This window comes from Bufo bufo, chromosome 2 (assembly GCF_905171765.1).
Source record: "Bufo bufo chromosome 2, aBufBuf1.1, whole genome shotgun sequence".
Taxonomy (NCBI): Eukaryota; Metazoa; Chordata; class Amphibia; order Anura; family Bufonidae; genus Bufo; species Bufo bufo.
Genome location: NC_053390.1, coordinates 136,552,796 through 136,572,002, shown reverse-complemented (window position 1 = coordinate 136,572,002; position 19,207 = coordinate 136,552,796). Strand labels below are relative to the sequence as shown.

The window sequence follows — 19,207 nt, the reverse complement described above, 5'->3', positions numbered from 1 at the left end:
CACTTATAAAATGTGTTCAATGTGCTGCCCATTGTGTTGGATTGTCAATGCAACCCTCTTCTCCCACTCTTCACACACTGATAGCAACACCGCAGGAGAAATGCTAGCACAGGCTTCCAGTATCCGTAGTTTCAGGTGCTGCACATCTCTATCTTCACAGCATAGACGATTGCCTTCAGATGATACGAGGTGTGCAGCACCTAAAAATACGGATACTGGAAGCCTGTGCTAGCATTTCTCCTGCTGTGTTGCTATCAGTGTGTGAAGAGTGGGAGAAGAGGGTAGCATTGACAATCCAACACAATGGGCAGCACATTGAACACATTTTGTAAGTGGTCAGAAACTTGTAAATAACTCATGAAAGAATAAAGCTACGTTAAAACCAAGAACACCATTGTTTTTCTTGTGAAATTCCCAATAAGTTTGATGTGTCAAATGACCCTCTTCCTATTGAAAAAACAAAAGTTGGATTCAAAATGGCCAACTTCAAAATGGCCGCCATGGTCACCACCCATCTTGAAAAGTTTCCCCCCTCACATATACTAATGTGCCACAAACAGGAAGTTAATATCACCAACCATTCCCATTTTATTAAGGTGTATCCATATAAATGGCCCACCCTGTAGTTTTGGGACAGCTTGTTTAAATCTGAAATAATTCAATGGGACAGCCACTCAGCACTCCAAGATCCAAAGATGTGTGGAGATCAGACAAGCTCTGCAGGCCTCTTCATTCTTGTATTCGATGGGGTTTAGAAGCCATAGACAGTCAATGACATCTTGTGAGACATCTCATTGATGTACTATATACGGTAAGCATGAACTTTTATGTTTAATCATATAATTCATACATTAGTCGGAAGTAGCAGTGTCTACACAGTACCTGAGCTTCTCCTATATGTCCACCGATTCTCTCCAACATCAACGATATGGTGACTGTCACATTCGGGTTAGGGAGTGTTATCTGACTTTGGTTGAGGAACCTCACAGCTCCATTGGGGGAGTCACTTTTAGCTATTGTAATCACTGACACAATGTGCTGGCCCAGAATGGCTCCTCCACTCGCTCCCACCAGGCGAATCTCAAACTGCTCAGCGAACTCACTTGAATAGGAAAGTAAAACCCACGATTGTTAATGACAATAAAACAATAGCAATGGTTGATTAGCTGTATCTGACAGCTCTGAATCACTGCTCTGTTTCCATTATGCTTAATAAACAGCTTAAAATAAGTATACTACAAAACAGAGTGAATGACAAATCTTCTGTATTCAATTATTTTCTGCTTCGATTTATACTGCTAGCTACATCAATAGGCTGTTGTAATAATAATGTTATGTGTGCAGAGCTTGAATTGTAATGATGTCACAATTACACCTATATGTGTATTCATGGTGGCTCTCTGGGTCCGGACGAATCCCAGTAATTTTGCAGGATCTCTGCTGGACCCCATTATAGTCACTGGGGCTGGTGGGCATTTCAGTAACATCCAGCAATGCAAGATCAAGAACAGAACAGGCTGTTCTATGACGGAACTAGTAACGGCAGTGTGAAAAGAAAGTCACTAAATCACAATATTGCGTGCGTATTTATAGGCTGTGCCTTATTGCCATGAGGTCACAACAGAGTGCAGGTTTTGGTAGCTTGAGCTCTATTGTGTTAATGTCACAATAAAGCAACTCGTCTCTTCATGCAAGGAAATGCCTTGTCCAATGGATCGGTAAAAGACTGAAGTTCCAGCATAAAACAGGATTACTGTGTAAAAATCATAGCTGTTACTGCGGCCAATCATATAAAAAAATTCAGATCCACACATTTTAGCAAATTGTAGCCAGTTAAGATTGGCATTTGAATTTCTGCATATGATTGGCTACCAGGGGCGGACTGGGAGCATTAAATAGCCCTGGAAAAAAAGAGTTGTAGGCGGGTCTAAATTGATAGTAGATGGGGCCGACACAAGTAGGCGGGGTCAGCAATACCATAGTGCAGCACAAACTACCGCCCCTGCAGAACTAAATACCACAGTGCAGCACTGGATACTGCTCCAGAAGCTGTCCTTCTGTGGTGGCCATCAATAGATGCAAGTTGTGTCCTCCTCCAGCTGTCTCTAGTTAAGATATGGAGCCATGAGCACCCATGCCCCACTGCAGTATTCAACTGCATCACCGTCTTAAGGACAGCTATGCAATTGAACTTAGGAGGGCATCAGCAGCCGCCAGCCAGGTACACGAGTACCTGATTTTCCCAGCACTAATTAGAGCTGAGAGGATGAGATCATTATATACTTGGCCAGCAGGCATCAGCCCACAGATAAACTTCCCTGTAGGGTCTATGGGCAGTATGCCCCTGTTGACTGCAATAAAATATATGTTTTATACACTTGAATCTTCTGTGCTTGACCCTCATGCTCAATGCATATTTATATGAATGGCTCCGTCGTTACTGTATGTTGCCAGGATCTGTGTGCCTCTGCCAACTATGCTTTATATCTGTCAAGATGTCACAGGCTTCTGTGTGATAATGTCACAATAGCTTGTGTAACAGTTTATTGTGATGTCACAATACAGAGTGTGTACATTTAATGGCTGCACACTGCCTCGGTGTTCTCCATGATTAAGTAAGTGTGTATTTATTGACTAAGCTGCACTCTGATGGTGTCACATAAGACTGCACTGTACTGTTATGTCTATTTGTACAATGTGCCCTATTGTCACATGTGCGTCTTCAGGTTATGCTTTGTTCTGATGATCTCATAATGCTATATGTGTATTTAAAGGCTGTACTCTGTTGTGGTGGTCTTTTCTGTGTATGTGAAGTAATAGGCTGCCATCACAGAGTGTTTTGTGAAGATGTAACTATAGTGTCTTTTTGTGTAGGAGAAGGGGAGCTGCTGCAGACGGGAACAGGCCCGGTGAGGAGCATAATTTTTTACACAACATTAATAGAGGGGAGAAAAATGTGCCATGTTGGGGGGGTGATGTGACATGGGGGGGGGGATAAATGTGCCATGGAGGGGGTTGAAATGTGACATGGGGGGAGAAATGTGACATGGGGGGATAAATGTGCCATGGAGGGGGAGAAATGTCACATTTCTCCCCCTACATGTCACATCACGCCCCTATGTCACATTTCTCCCCATCCATGTCACATCACCCCCCTATGTCACATTTCTCCCCCCTCCATGTCACATTTCAACCCCCTCCATGTCACATCACGCCCTCCTTTTTACATCACCCCACCGAGTTGTGGGGGGGGGGGGGGGCGCCGAAATGTAGCTTCGCTTGTGTGTGCAAAAATCCTTGCACCGGCCCTGGGAGTGTCTTAGTAGTTTGTGCTTCTGCTTGCAAAAAATGCGGATCGGATGTGGACCCAAACCACGGTTGTGTGCATGAGCCGTTATTGTGATGATATCCCAACAGTGTGTGTATGTGTGTATTTCAATGAATAAATCCACTTTTTGTTTGGAAATAGTTAAGCCTTCACAGGGACTTGTGAGTCCTTCTACAAATGGTTGAGGTGCTGTCAGATGGCTCGTCTATCACATCCCCCGAAACTGTGGCTCCTACACACCCAGCCCATACGGTTCTAATTTATATGTAAGAAAAAATAACATGAACAACATTGCTGGTCTATTAATTCTGACGGTCACTGCTGGGAGTCAATATGCTGTTGTGATAACTGATCAGGAGCCATATGGTTTCATTACGTACCGTACCAGCATTTTGTTAATGAAGCTGTGGCCAATGTCCATCCAGAAAAGAATGCTGCCATTGCCACAGGCTGTACAATACTATGTGTGTATACATGCTGCGTGTTTGGCTGTGAATGTCTTACCTTTCTTCATCATCAGTAATCCAGATGTGGATAAAGCTCCTATTTTGTCCATGTTGAAATGTTACTGAAGTGTTAGAGATTTCATAGTCAACACCACTGGGCAAAGCGGAAATACCCCGAGAGATGAAATCAGCTGTCACATATCCATATGCACCTTGTAACCTCAAAACTGGAATCAATAACGTTCCTATATCTTCTTCCACTGCAAAAAAATGTATATTACTCAAAAGTTACGTAATAAAGTCTGCAATTTACATATAGAACAGTGGGGGTCATTTACTATGGCACACGTCATAAATGGCAAGTTTGCAACATTTTAAACGCCATTGCATGTAAATTTAAGTGCAAATGGAATTTCTATGCTGCTCTCCCCACTTTCTCAAGAGGGGTGCTGCAGGGGGCATGGTGTGGGTGAGGCCATCGAACCCCTGTGCATTTAATATCATGTGCACCAGTTTTCTGGAGTAAATGATGACTAAAATCTACACCAGCTCGCTCAGGCTGCAGGACGATACACTGAGGCCTCTTTCACACGAACGATACAGATTGTGTCAGGATGCGTTCAGGGTACGTTCAGTGAAACTCGCACCATTTTGCAAGCAAGTTCAGTCAGTTTTCTCTGCAATTGTGTTCAGTATTTCAGTTTTTTCCACGCGGGTGCAATCAGTTTTGATGTGTTTTTCACGTGCGTGAAAAAAAACTGAAGATTTACAAACATCTCCTAGCAACCATCAGTGAAAAACGCATTGCATCCGGATGCAATGCGTTTTTCACTGAAGTCTCATTCACTTCTATGGGGCCAGGGCTGCGTGAAAAACGCAGAATATAGAAAATGTCACGCAAAAATTTTTTTAAAGCGTCCTAAGTGTATTATGAAGCGTGCACTTCGTCATAAATTAAGGGCATCTTCCATGTAACAAGTGATATGTAGCACACATCGATCTTTGAGAATTGACCCACCAATGTATGAAATGAAACGCATATTTGATACTGAAATCAGTAACATTTTCTTATTTTTCTACAATGAAATGTCTTTACTAAAAACCGATCAGTTGAAAATTGAGCCTTGTGTGGAAGAATGTATATCATCCTGTACTTTGTATAAGCAGAGCATACTGGATTACATCTAGAAAAATAATCTTGATATACTAATATAAGAATAAAACGGAATATTTAAGTAAAAGCAGAAACTTACCTTGTAATGAAACAAACTGTGGATCAAACTCTATGATCCCTTCCGCATTATCGTTAATAAGAATAATGATTCGGATCATCGAATTGTTCCCTATTATAGGCAGTTCATCAATCTGGAGTCCGTTCTCTCTAACAGTATGGTCATAGCCTCTGTGTAAAATTCATAAAAAATAAACATGCATGACAAGTATTGGGGCAATTCAATTCATACAAAACTATGAGAATCAAAATAGCAGTATCTAGAAAGTATACCTGTGTGGACTGCACACAGTGTAGTTACGGTACGGTTTGGGGGAATTTTTCATTAAACGTCCAAATTGTACAGATAAAAGAACCTTTACCCTGTTCTGTAAGCACTTTTTATTTAGCGTAATCCAGGATTGTATCCAAAAATCCTTGCAGGATATAGACACTAGGGGAGGTACTGGCTATCCTTGAAGAGACCAGTGGCATATGGAGATATTGGCTTTCAGTATGTGGCACTAGCAAGATGGCTCTCTTTCTCTGGAAAATACCAATCTGCATATTATGTTCCCATGGGGCATTGCCAATAAATTTCCATATGCTGCTGGTCTTGTTAAGGAGAGCCAGTATCTTCCCTAAAGGTGGATTTACACTGCCCGATAATTGGGCAGATTATTGGGAACGAATATTCCTGCGAACGCTCATTCCTGACAATCTGCCCATCTAAATGTGCCAGCGATCACCCAATGAATGAGCTCGTTCATTGGGTGATCCTGTCGTTCGTGCAGGCAAACCAATCATCGTTTCTGGGCAGTAGATCATGTGGTCTAAACAGCGATCTGCCGCCCAGAAACAATGATTCTGTATAAGAACGAGCGATTGCAATACCGATCCCTCGTCATCATACTGTGAAGGAGATTGCTGCATGTAAATGCAGGGGTCTCCTCCACTGAGCAAGCAGCCGACTGTCGGGAAGGAACGCTTCCTTTTCGACAATCGGCTGTACATCAGAGCATCTACAACACGCCTAAGGGTACTTTCACACTAGCGTTATTCTCAATACGGGAAAAAAAACGCTGCAGTTTTGTCCCAATGCATTCTGAATGAAAAGCAATCCGTTCAGTATGCATCAGGATGTCTTCCGTTCCGTTCCTTGTACGGTATTTTTCTGGCCAAAATCCCGGAACACTACCGCACTTGCCGGCATTAATTTACATTGAAATGTATTAATGCCTGACCCGGTACCAAGTTGCTGCATCGCCGGAAGTTGCTGCATCGCCGGATCCGGTTTTCCAGTCTGCGCATGCTCAGTTCTTTCTAACTTTGAAAAAAATGAAATACCGCATCCGGTATTCCGGACGATACCGGAAATACGGATCTGGTATTTCAAAGAATAAGTCTAACGGATCCAGAAAAAAAAGATCTGTTTGCATACAGATTTCCAGATGGAACTGCCTGCCAGATCCTCACAAAGCTACTGTGAAAGTACCCTAAAGCCGCAAAAAGCACATCTCAAACAGCCAGCTAGAATCCTACTCTATTCTGATGAGGGACAGCTCTCTACAGATGTATATATGGCTTGGCTAATATCTCACATTCTAGGGCTTGCTAAAGTGTCAGAAATTGATTGCTAATAGGAGGTACTAGCAAGATGGTTCTCTCTCCAAGTCCTATCACCACTGTGAGGTAGGTATTGTATATCACTGTAAAGTTCACACATAGGCTGGCCCTGGAAGGTCAACTTCGTCCATTTCGGCAGCGGCAACAACCTAGAACACTTCCAATATATGTTTCCTTGAGGGTCCCTGAACTGAGATGCTCCCCACTTATTTGGGAAAGGGTTTTAGAAGCATATCCGTTTCTAGCTATCCATTGTATGTAAAGGTAAGGGTACAAAGTGAAGTTTATATTACCTTCCAAGAAGGGTCACTTCTGTGATGATGATGAAAAAATCTTCGGGTCCTTCTGGTAATAGATCATTTTTAATTTCTACAGAAACACTTTTCATGGTTTCATATGGTCCAAACACGATTTGTCCTGAAATGTCTGTGTAATCCAAATCCCTTTGTGCAGATCCACTCTTGGTTTGAAATTTGAGCTGGACCTCTCCAAATGTACCACCCGAACGAGCGATGGTAGCATTTACCTTTTAAATTGTTAACAACAGAGATACATTTAGAAATAAACTTTTGGATTTGTTGAACAACAGTGATGTGAATGCTGCGTAATGAAGTTGGGCTTAGGTCAAGAAAGAAGTCCAGAAGTAGGCTAAAACAGCAAGAGATACTGGGTGACATCCCACAGAGCTCCATGTGTTGTGCCACCATCATCATCATCATCATCATTATATATATAATTCAAACAACAGGTTATTCATTATAGTATTTCATACTGTACAACATATTTAAACATGATATTTCTAACTACATTACCATGAAAAATCTTATTACACACAGAGGCATGCCCGTCTCATTTACCATTTTCTACGCCTGTTTTAGGCGTAGAAAACGGTCTAAATGTTAGACAGCTATGAAGCTGTCTTGCATTTAGAAATGGCAGTGGGTCCGCCGAAGTTATGAAGAGGCCGGCGCCACCGCCAGGTATAATGGTTATTAAGTGTCTAAAATGACGGTCTTAATAAATGTGCTCCTATATCTCTGGCTTGCTCAAGACAGAGGGTTTGGAGTCTCACTACACTGCACTTGCTCTGCTCTGAGTCCTATCTAATGGCAGCAAATGAGGCAAAACTTCTTATCCCTTAGTAAATTTCTTTGTGAAGCAGCTGCAGCCTTTCTCCTCTGCCTCCTGCTTGTTGTAGGTTACTCCTTCCGTGCTTCTAAGAGAAGGAGGAAGGGCAGAGCATAGAAATACCCTGGAGATTCTGCACACACAGATAGTACAGGCAGGTAGTATGAGTCAGGGGAGTTGTATAACTCTGCAGCAAATCATTGTATGGACTCGTCCTCTATTTCACGACACTACAGCTGTCTTGGATACGGCATAAATGATATTTTCAGTAACACTCTGTACATGTAGAAACAAACAGGGCAACAAAGAGGATGCTGCTTGATAGAGGGGAGCAGTGTCTGAGATTTTACTTTTGGCAGAAGATAATGCTATCCTGAAGTTCACAGGAAGTCAACCATACAGGAGAGCAAGCACTGGACTGGCAGTTAGACTGGGGATCACATGACACAGATGTCCATAAAGAAAGGATTTAACATGTATGGATACAACTACAATTATATGTGTCAAAATTTAGAAGTAGAAAATAAAAGTAAGTTTCATGAAATGTTAGTTAAGTTACAGGAGACAAAATTTATATTTATATGACAATCAGGATGTTTATGGTTATTTACCCAAGTAACATCTTCAGAAATTTGCAGCAGTGTTTGTGAAAACTGAAATTTTCCATATGGGAGATCGCTGGAAACCATGGTGATATTGGCAACTCTAGCTGATTCATTTATTATTCCTCCTTCACTGATTTTACTTAGACAAAACTGATAGTAGCTTTTTTCCTCTGGAGCAATGTCATCAAGAGCCTAAATATGGGAAATAGAACATAAAGGAGGAGAAGAGCTGTAGGTGTAGCATCAAATTTTATTTCCAAGTAGCAATTATATGATTTTCAGTGATAAGGAAACATTGAGGTAGCACATGATACTGTTCTCATTAAATCAAAGGGTACATGTCAGCAGCTAGGTTGGAGCCAGGGAGAGCACAACAAATATACCTTTTGCAAAATAGTAGGAGCAGTGTGAATATGTAATTTCATTCTCAAAGGTTCTGCTCCTGCAAATGTCCAGAAGGTGGAGCTTCACTGTGAAGCTGCTCTACAGCTTCCCCCCTGCTCTGAGTGACAGCTGTAGCATCCAAACAGGAGACCACTGCAGCTGTCACGCAGAACAGCGGGGCTAAGAAGTCCTGCTCTTCCAAGTCCATACCTAGCACTGTCAACAGTTTTGTATGGTCAAAACTACTGGCAGACTTGATTTGTATGGTCAAAACTACTGGCAGACTCGATTTGTATGGTCAAAACTATTGGCAGACTCGATTTGTATGGTCAAAACTACTGGCAGACTCTATTTGTATGGTCAAAACTACTGGCAGACTCCAATCTGTTATCAGATTTGTACCTATGAAACTGGCTGTGTGTTTGGCAGCTGAAGGCATCTGTGTTGGTCCCATGTTCATATGTGCCAGCATTGCTGAGAAAAATGAAGTTTTAATATATGCAAGTGACCCTCTAGGAGCAACGGGGTCTTTGCCATTACACAGAGAGGCTCAGCTCTCTCTGTAATTGAAGTGCCTTCTGACAGTACCAAGCAGTGAAAATGTCATCATGTCTGGCCCTATCAATCGAAGTGGAGAGGGCATGGCTGTTGCAGAGATAGCAGAGCCTCTAGATGTAACGGTAACACCCCCATTGCCCCTAGAGGCTCATTTGCATATATTAAACCATAATTTTTCTCAGCAATGTGAACACATATGAACATGGGACCAACACAGATGCCTTCAGCTGCCAAGAGCACATGTAACAGGTCAGCCGGTTTAATAGATACAAATCTGCTGAAAAATGCCCTAAAATGGTAAAGTCTCTACTTTTCTTACCTTAAATTGAGTCTGCCAGTAGTTTTAACCATACAAAACCGATGACAGTGCTAGGTAGGGACTTATTAGCCCTGCTGTTCTGCTGTAGTGGTCTCCTGTTTGGATGCTACAGCTATCACTCAGAGCAGAGGGGAGAGGCTGGTGCCATCAGATGCCAAGCGCACCAGTAACAGGTGTCAGTTACTTTCATAGGTACAAATCTGCTGACAGTGCTAGGTAGGGACTTCTTAATCCTGCTGTTCTGTCTGACAGCTGTAGTAGTCTCCTGTTTGGATGCTACAGCTATCACTCAGAGCAGAGGGGAGAGGCTGGTGCCATCAGCTGCCAAGCGCACCAGTAACAGGTCAGTCAGTTTCATAGGTACAAATCTGCTGACAGATGCGAACTGTGAAAGGGTTGCTATGATATTCATGTAGATTTTCACTATTTAGCACCATGAAATGATACTGGACAATTGCAAGCAGAGCCCTTGTAGCACACAGTGGATGTTCTGCTGGAGTAGGGTTCCCACCCCTATAAATATGATACTGGACAATGTAATGTCTGCACAGCGAATAAATACTAATCATTTATATAATCAGTTCATCATCTCCACAGGATAATCAGGAAGATGTAAGAACTCAATCTAAGGCCTCATGCACACGACCGTTGTTGTGTTCCGTTCCGTTGTTCCGTGATCCGTTTTTGTTTCCGTGTGTCTTCCTTTATTTTTGGAGGATCACCAGACATGAAGGAAAGTAAAAAAAAGTGTAAGTCAAGTTTGCAATGCAAATGATAGGAAAAAAAGGGACGCGGATGACAATCTTGTGTGCCTCCGCGTTTTTTCACGGTCCCGTTGACTTGAATGGGTCCGCGAACCGTTTTCCGTGAAAAAAATAGGACAGGTTATATTTTTTTGACGGACTGGAACCATGGATCACAGACGCGGATAACAAACGGTGCATTAGCTGAGCTTTCAACGGAACCATTGAAAGTCAATGGGTCCGCAGAAAATCACGAAAAACGGAACAACGGACATGGAATAAAACAACGGTCGTGTGCATGAGGCCTAATTATAGAAAAAAAATGAATCCTACTGTGTAGACTTAATGTGGAAGTCTACTCTGTGATAGAAAAAATCTGTTCTTTTGTAAAGCCTACCTTTACTTTTCTAATGGGCTAATGAATATTAAAATACTGAATCACCTAAATGATAATATGTAGCACACTACATGATATGTATAAATAGTTATTCCACTGAAGATATAACCCACCTGTATAATGACTACGGCAGCAGACTGCCTGTCTTTCAATGTCAACATTCCTGATGTCTCTACAAAGTCATTAGGGTGGGCTGGAGTTATGTTCCAGTACACTGTTACGTCACCGAAAATTCCTGGACCACGGATCAGACTATGGGAAAGATATTTGATAGCAGAAACAGTTATTCCATTTCGTCAAGCCAAACACATTTATGCCTTGTAAACACGCAAATTATGCTTAAGCAGAAAACTAGAAGGACCTCATTGCCCCATGTAAGACGTTGCCAAGATTTTTTTTGTGCTGTAATTTAACAGTGGAAAAATTATGATCTTGCATTGTCATAAATGTTGTTTGGAAAGGTCCCAAAAATAACAGATTGAAATGATATTATGTATCTGTTAAACAACAATCAGAAGCATCAACTGATAAACATTTCTCTGCTTTGGATGCCGTACCTACACAGGAACATGGTGGCAATGGGATTCTTGGATTCAGGTAGGTATCATTGATGTCCAAGAAAGTTGTATAATAAACCTGGTTGTTAATTGAGACATTTGACAGTGTGCCACAAACATTGGGCAATAGATGGAAATACATATTGAAGAATTTCACTTAAAGGCTCCCTGTCATTTAAAAAAAACTCTGACATGTCAAAGAGAACATCATAGAAGCTGTGATGGATGAGTGCTGTGACCTCACCACTCGCTAGAACTAAGTGGTTGTAGCACTCTACTGAGTAGTTAGCGTCTTTGTTTTTCAGCTGCTTTAGGGCTCATGCACACGATCGTATGTATTTTGCGGTCCACAAAAAATACAGATGACGTCCGTGTGCATTCCCTACTTTGTGGAACAGAACAGCTAGCCCTTAATAGAACAGTGCTATCCTTGTTCAGTTTTTTTGCGGACCCATTGAAATGAATGGTTCCGCATACGGTCCGCTCTGCTATGGTGACGGACGTTCCCGTGGCAGGTACCAGGAGATCGGAGCGAAAAGTTCACTGTGGATCTTATTGTGGTTGTGTTTTGGTGAATACCACACCCCTTGCTTAAGGTGTTGCTTGTTGGTAAACTACCTTTCCCATAAGTAGCTGCTTCTCACTCTTGGAGGTGCGGTTTATAGATTTTCTTCCTGCCTTCTAACTAGTTGGTCGGTTGTACTCTGTGGTGCTTCTGGAGTTGCCAGTTTTCTACTTTCACATAAGTCTTGTCTGTTCTTATTGTTTTGTGTTTGTTATATTTCCTGTTGTTTGTATCTGGGCCTAAGACAGAGACTTCCATCTGGGGAGGAATGGTTTGTCTCTGGTCCTAATCTCATTCCAGGGCCTTATAGGGATATAAGGGCCTAGGTATACAGCATATGAATATTCCTACCTTCAAGGGTTATTCATATTGATAGGTAGGTAGGGCTCGGATAAGGGTTGTTTAGGAGGTGACCTGTTTCTTCCCTAGTTTCCAGGCCCAGTTACTGTTCCCCTTCCCTCCTGTGTTTAGTGTGGAGTTTTTCCCCCACACTGAACGTGACAGCTATCTCTGCAACTACTGCACCCTCTCCACTTTACTCACAGGGCCAGGTAAACGATATTGCGCCTGGTCCTGTCAATCCTAGTGCAGAGGGAGTGGCGGTTGCAGAGAGAGCAGAGCATCTAGGTGTAATGACAACGCTCCCGTTGCTCTTAGAGGCTCATTTGCATATATTAAAACATCATTATTCTCAGCAATGCAGGCACATATGAACATGGGACCGACACAGATGAATTCAGCTGCCAGGCGCACATGTAACAGGTCAGCCAGTTTCATAGGTACAAATCTGCTGACAGATGCCCATTAAGATATAATCATACCTGATATGAGCTGTTCCATTATAGTTTGTAGATGGTTCACCAATAAGGACATGAAGGGATGAGGGTGCTATCCCAACCACACCAGAAGCTCCAACATCTCCAGCAATAACAACAGTGGCTGCTCCTGAAATGCAGTATGAGAAATTGTAAATATAATATTACATGTCAAAGGACAAAACACACAACCAACTTTGTGATAAACGTTATGTCATGAAATGTGATCTGTAAATACTCTTTTAACCCTTTCCCTGCCAAAGACATATTTCATATGTCCTTGCAGGGTGGTGCTTTAGTAGCTAAGGATATATGATAGTCCTTGCTACTAATGGCTATATCTCAGGCTGTACAGCAGCCAGAGATATGAGCAAGGTCTTTTAAAGCAGAAAAACTGCCAGAGATACAGCTGGAAATAGAGCCCTGAACTGAGAGCTGAAAAAACCAGCAACTCTTACTCCCAACCAGATTTCTAAATCTTGGGCTGTACTGCAGCTAGCATATACAGTAGTGTTGTCCAAAAAATCTTAGATTCTTATCTGTTAAACAACCCTGAGATATGGCAGATTGAAATAACTCCCTTCTCTTTAGCCAGCTATGATCTTCGCTAGCGCGGATGGAGGGGCAGTGGTAAAGTACCGACAAGCTACAGAGAAAGGAGGACAGACATAGATCCTCCTCTCCCTACATACCCGTACATGGCCACAGGGGAAGGGTAACTTGGACTTCTCTGCATGTTATAAACCTTCCTCTCAATATAATCCAGGAGCACACTTGCTCTCTGATTGTCATGCCTTTTTTTTATTTTTTTTATGGAGCAAGATGATCAATACCTGCTCATCTAGTCACGCACCCTCCACTTCCCACTTACATTCTAGGTCATTTATTGACTTTACTGATGCCATGACCTAGACATTAACAGCATCTGGACACCGGTGTCGAATAAATCACAGCAAACACTTGCACCACACACACAAACATCACTAAGGTGTACATTTTACACTGTATCGCTGTCCATATACAATCATTAGAGTAAAATATACTGACCACTTTTTCTGTGAGACTGTACCTGTTACTACTACTACTACAGTAATAGAGAAAACGAATAACACTAAAGAGGAATATGTACTGTATTGAGAGATGGGAAAGATTTTCATATTTTCATCAGTCAGAAAACCCATTTCCTACTCACTAAATCCCTCCATAAACAATCTTTGTCAATTGTTGTTCGTTAGTTTTACAAAAAGAAAACAGTAGGGGACCTTGTTCAGGCAGGTGTAATACAGGTGCTTATTTGTGTCCCTATTTGTGTAGACTTATTGGAGGTATTTATCTAGTCCCTTGCACTATAAAACTGGCGGTGCCACGTCAAAAACGTTTCCGCAAAACCCCCTTTTGCACAAAAATTTGTGATTTTTGCTGCAGCAGATAAGATATGAGGCTGACCATAATCTTTTGATAGCTATCGGCTGACCCCCACTCCCATGCACATGAATGCTTGTGTTCTAAACAGTGAAAGGAGAAAATGGCGCTGTCAGAAACTTCTTCAAAAGAATCGGCCATGTTGAAAGCATAAGCTTTACCATCTACTGGGGAAATGACGGAATACTCTGCTGACACCAACTGAACTGTGAACCTTTCTTCTCCCTCAAGTAGGCCATCCTGTATAGCTTGGATTGTGAATGTTTTTTTGGTATCGCTCTGAAAAAAAAAGGATATATTAATAGAGCATGATTAAAGGGTTTCTATCACTTCGTTTCACCTATTTAGCTTTCAGACACTAGCGATCCGCTAGTGTCTGCTTTATCTAACCATCCTAATATAAGAGCTTATTGTCCTGCCGTTTAGCTAAAAAAATAACTTATATAGATATGCAAATGAGCCTCTAGGTGCTATGGGGGCGTCATTAGCACCTAGAGGCTCCGTCTACCTTAACAAACTGCCGCCGCCCAGCGCGTCCCTCCAGCCCGCCCATCTCCAGCTGAAGCGATCCTCTCCGTGCGCGTCTCTGTTCTGCGCATGCGCAGTGAATGTCTGATCGCTTCCCTGCTCAGACATCTCCACTGCGCCTGTTCCTCGGAGCACTATGACGTCATCGGCGCAGGCGCAGTGGAGATGTCTGAGCAGGGAAGCGATCAGATATTCACTGCGCATGCGCAGAATACGAGGAGCATCGCATTCCGGAGGAGATGGGCGGGCTGGAGGGACGCGCTGGGCGGCGGCAGTTTGTTAAGGTAGACGGAGCCTCTAGGTGCTAATCACGCCCCCATAGCACCTAGAGGCTCATTTGCATATCTATATAAGTTATTTTTTTAGCTAAACGGCAGGACAATAAGCTCTTATATTAGGATGGTTAGATAAAGCAGACACTAGCGGATCGCTAGTGTCTGAAAGCTAAATAGGTGAAACGAAGTGATAGAAACCCTTTAATAACAAATCTAGCATAACCAGTGTTTTAGTGTGGTATAATCAGTCATTACAGGGACAGCTGGAAGTACCTGCCCCATGATGTAAAATCTCTACCAGAGTCTAGATGCCCTCAAATGTAATGATTTCAAGATAGATAGGCAGACAGACAGACATCAATAGGAATTTTTTGGTCTAGTGACAGGGCAATATTGGTCAATTATGACACCACATTCTATAATATGGCAGAGAGGTCTTTTGAGCCCCTTAAGCTACATCACTAGTTACCAGAAAATCAATATCATTTGTACAATGGTGAACATGAAATGCTACATTTAACACCTGAAGATTTCAATAAGCTGTCTGCTTTAGGTTTGGGCTCCATCGGGGCTTGCAGCTGTACGTTGCAGTAAAACACAATATCAATGATTGCCTCAGGCAAAGAAAATGGCTATCACCTTGTCGATTTTACCTTGATTAACACATCAACCATAAGTTGATGTGTAGTCTGGACTTAAGAGGACACTCCCACCTCGGATGCGGTGCTCGTGTGAGTTCCTCTTCCTCCCCAAGATTACATGGCCCCTTCTATCGCTTGCAGCGGCAGCACTGTGTAATTGCAAGAGCTTGTCTCATTCAAGTATAAGAGATCAGCACTTGTAGTTACTCTGCGCAAGTAAGACAACGTGCAGGGTAATCTTGAAGAGGAACCAGCGCTCGCACATTCACTACTTCCTCCTCAAACAGCTGATTGGTGGGGTGCCAGGAGTCGGACCCCCACCGCTCTGATATCCTCAGGATAGGTCATCAATATAAACCCCTTGCACAACTGCTTCAATGCATTTAAAGACGATTTGTCACCAGATTCCACAATAGATACTGCATACGTTATTAAGTAGATCTTAGACCTGATAAGACCGGGGTACTAACTTTGAGAAGACTGAGATAGCTGATAAGTCCAAGTGTATTCACAAAGTAAACTCAATCTTCTCCCACAAGCGCCTTTCAGTATACCTCCTCCCCTGCTGATGCTGACATTTCTCACTGCTCAGTACAAGTTGAGTTAAAGATGCTTGTCAGTTAAGCTCTAGGTGGGCAAACTTGAGTTTTAGCTGATCGGTTTCACTCTCCAGCTGTATAACAGATTGCACAGCCATTCTAACATGGGTTTTCAAAGTAAGTACACCTGCCTCATCAGTTCTAAGAGATCTAAATACACTAATCCAACTATTTTACCAGATAAGTGGCCTTGATTGGTTGGATCTGAGTCTGAGGCATTGTATGTTGATTCTAGTTTCAACTTACGACGGGCCAGAAAAGACGATTGTATGTTGAAAATATTGTATCCTGAGGCCATTGTGTCTTGAGGGACCACTGTAATCTATGCAGTTTGTATTGTGATCTACCGATAGATCCTCTTTAACACATTCTGATATTAACCAAATCCCTGTGATGTCTATTTTTGCAGTCTCTGTAGCACACACAGCCTAAAATGAAAAACATGATGTCCTCTGCTAAAGGCTTTATTGTTTATTTGATTTGCTGATGAGTAGTAGTTCATTAGATGATAAAACGTAATATAGAAATCATTTCGAAGATCTCAGGACAGACTGACCGGCAACACTGTAAATTTTTACCCAACATTATTTAAATAAATTGGTCCTGTGTGAAAAGACTGAAAGGAAATGTATTATGTAAGTTTCATTTTATACCGTATTGTGACAATTTGTACAATGGAAAGTGATTTCTCAGAAAGAAGGTCTTATCCTTTCATTCAGCTTACGTCATCTTTTTTTTTAGCAGCCTTGTCTAGTACATTAGGAACATGTAACACAGCTCATACAATGAGAAGAGTCTTAAAAATGCCTACAAATTCCACACCTCATTAAAGATAAGGGTGCCATTTAATGGACTGAGGTCATATTGTGCAGCTTCTTCTACCATCCAAATTATTTTGACAGCTCCGTGACCACCTTGACTTCGCACCACACTCAAATATGCTTCACCAGCCGGGTCTCCTGTTCTCTGCGGTTCAGAAACCAGTACCTTGCAAATAAGAAAAGAATGAAGATGTATCTTATTCACAATGTGTGATACAGTTACAATGTCATACACGGAACTGATAGTCCTGATATTCTCTGCACTGGCGCCATTTACAACAGTATACGGCAGCTGATTTCGATACTTTATGTTACAAACATGCATCTTAGGACTAAGGCAATGTCCCCATATAAACTTGGAGCTGTTTAAGGGCACCCATCGGCATCTATATAATACGAAGGCATACAAAGTTTTTTTGGTGGGTTTTTAAATTTTAGGGATTGCTGCTCCACTTAATAGCAACATAGTTTTTTAGGCTGAAAAATGACATCCATCCTACCAGTTCAGCCTGAGTGCCATATTATAGAACGTTGCTTCTAGGGGAGAATAGCTCCAACATATGGCATTATGCACAGCAGTATATGGTCACACGGTGAGTCCCTACAGCTTCCTAGTGGGTAGCCTTGCAAGATTTCTACTTGAGGTCTAACTCTGGGTTGCCATTTTGGCTATAGTATGTTTGCCACCTAATAATAATCTTTATTTATATAGCGCCAACATATTACGCAGCGCTTTACAGTTCAGGGGTTCAAGTACAAACCCTCATAAATAACATAGCAACAGACAAGTCAATAATTACACCAAGAGGAATGAGGGCCCTGCTCGCAAGAGCTTACAATCTATGAGGAGATAGGGGTGAGACAAAAGGTAAAAGTGCTTGCTTTATACAATGGTCCAGCTATCTTGGGGAAATAGGGGAGCAGATATAAAACGACATGAGCCAGTCACCAGGCGATATATGAAGTGCTTCTGGGTGTGGTGGACAGTTTGGTGGAGGATCAGGTTCCTGAAATGATGATAAATGGTCTATATATGGAGAGGGGTTAGATCAGGAGATATGATAGGCCATCCTAAAAGATGTGTTTTTAGGTAGCACCGAAAACTGTGTACATTGTGATCTAACCTCATTTCTTGGGGTAGAGCATTTCAGAAAACTGGTGCAGCTCGGGAGAAGTTTTGAGTGTAGAGTGTCTGTAAGTCTATGAGGGTCAATGGCCTGTAGATTTCTGAATGTGTAATAAGTAGGAGTGTGCTGGGATGGGTGAAGCTTTGAGAGAGTGAAGGAGAAGACGTTGTAGTCAGAAAGCAGGAGAGGTGAGTTATTGGAGATTGAACAAAGCCGGAAGAAGACCAGGCCAAGTGTGTTACCATCTTTATGTGTCTGAGAGTTAGAAAGTTGTGAAAGGCCAAGAGAGGAGGTTAGAGAGAGAAGCTGGGAGACTTTAAGGAAAACCAGAAAACTAGAATGCATTTTTAAAAAGAACCTCATAAAAACCTTTTATCGCTTATAAAGGTGAATGACATATTACTAAAATGTGCCATCACTTTATGATCGCTGGTGGTCTGATATCTGGCAGTGTTACGGCCCCTGCACGGTCTTTTTTTGCACAGTGGTGCCAAGTAAACTCTGTGCAGAAGAACTGCAGCAAGAGAGTGGGGCCAGCTAAATTTCTCTGCACATCATGAGGTTGAGGGTGCTGCTGAGCAGAGAAAAACAGTGAAGAGGCCACAGCATTGATATAGCATAGCTGAATTTAACTCCAGGGCTGCATCTTAGGGGGTTGTACCTGTGAATATTCTGAGTTAAGATAATGCCGGGGGCTAACCTGCAGTCTTCTATAAAACCACTACATAACACATGCTAATACTGAATTGTGCTGTGACAATTATAGTATATCTTTTCAGTGGTGTTGAAACCCTTTTGGGGGGGTGGGTTAAGACACAGAACATACAGAATTTATCAAATACTTACAACTTTTTTCTCAAAGCCAAACAATCCTAATGGAGAGTCATTAGGGGGGATGTTGACCATAACTGTAGTTTCTTTCCCAAGTGTGGAACCATTTGTCACTTGTTTTAAGGAGACATTGAATGTTTCCAAGAACTCAATAATGGTGTCATCCAATATAAAGATTTCAATTACTCCCACAGACTGTTAAGGCAAAATACAAGTTACTTTTAATTAATTTGAGAATTATACAGTAGGTATACTACTTTCTAAAGGCCCTGTGGGCCGAGA

The 19,207-nt window shown here is 42.1% G+C and overlaps 1 protein-coding gene across 1 annotated transcript in view; it reads right to left on the bottom strand.

Annotated features, from left to right (window-relative positions):
* ADGRV1 (adhesion G protein-coupled receptor V1) overlaps positions 1-19,207 on the bottom strand; it is a 574,752-nt gene that overhangs the window by 293,657 nt on the left and 261,888 nt on the right. Inside the window, exons 59-68 of the mRNA XM_040419646.1 lie at positions 18,941-19,120; positions 16,969-17,133; positions 14,265-14,382; positions 12,688-12,811; positions 10,858-10,996; positions 8,359-8,535; positions 6,904-7,136; positions 5,028-5,176; positions 3,833-4,034; positions 883-1,102 (exon numbers count right to left, since the gene is read on the bottom strand). Of these exons, the coding sequence (XP_040275580.1) occupies positions 883-1,102; positions 3,833-4,034; positions 5,028-5,176; positions 6,904-7,136; positions 8,359-8,535; positions 10,858-10,996; positions 12,688-12,811; positions 14,265-14,382; positions 16,969-17,133; positions 18,941-19,120 (1,707 nt within the window). The remainder of the gene's footprint in view (positions 1-882; positions 1,103-3,832; positions 4,035-5,027; positions 5,177-6,903; positions 7,137-8,358; positions 8,536-10,857; positions 10,997-12,687; positions 12,812-14,264; positions 14,383-16,968; positions 17,134-18,940; positions 19,121-19,207) is intronic.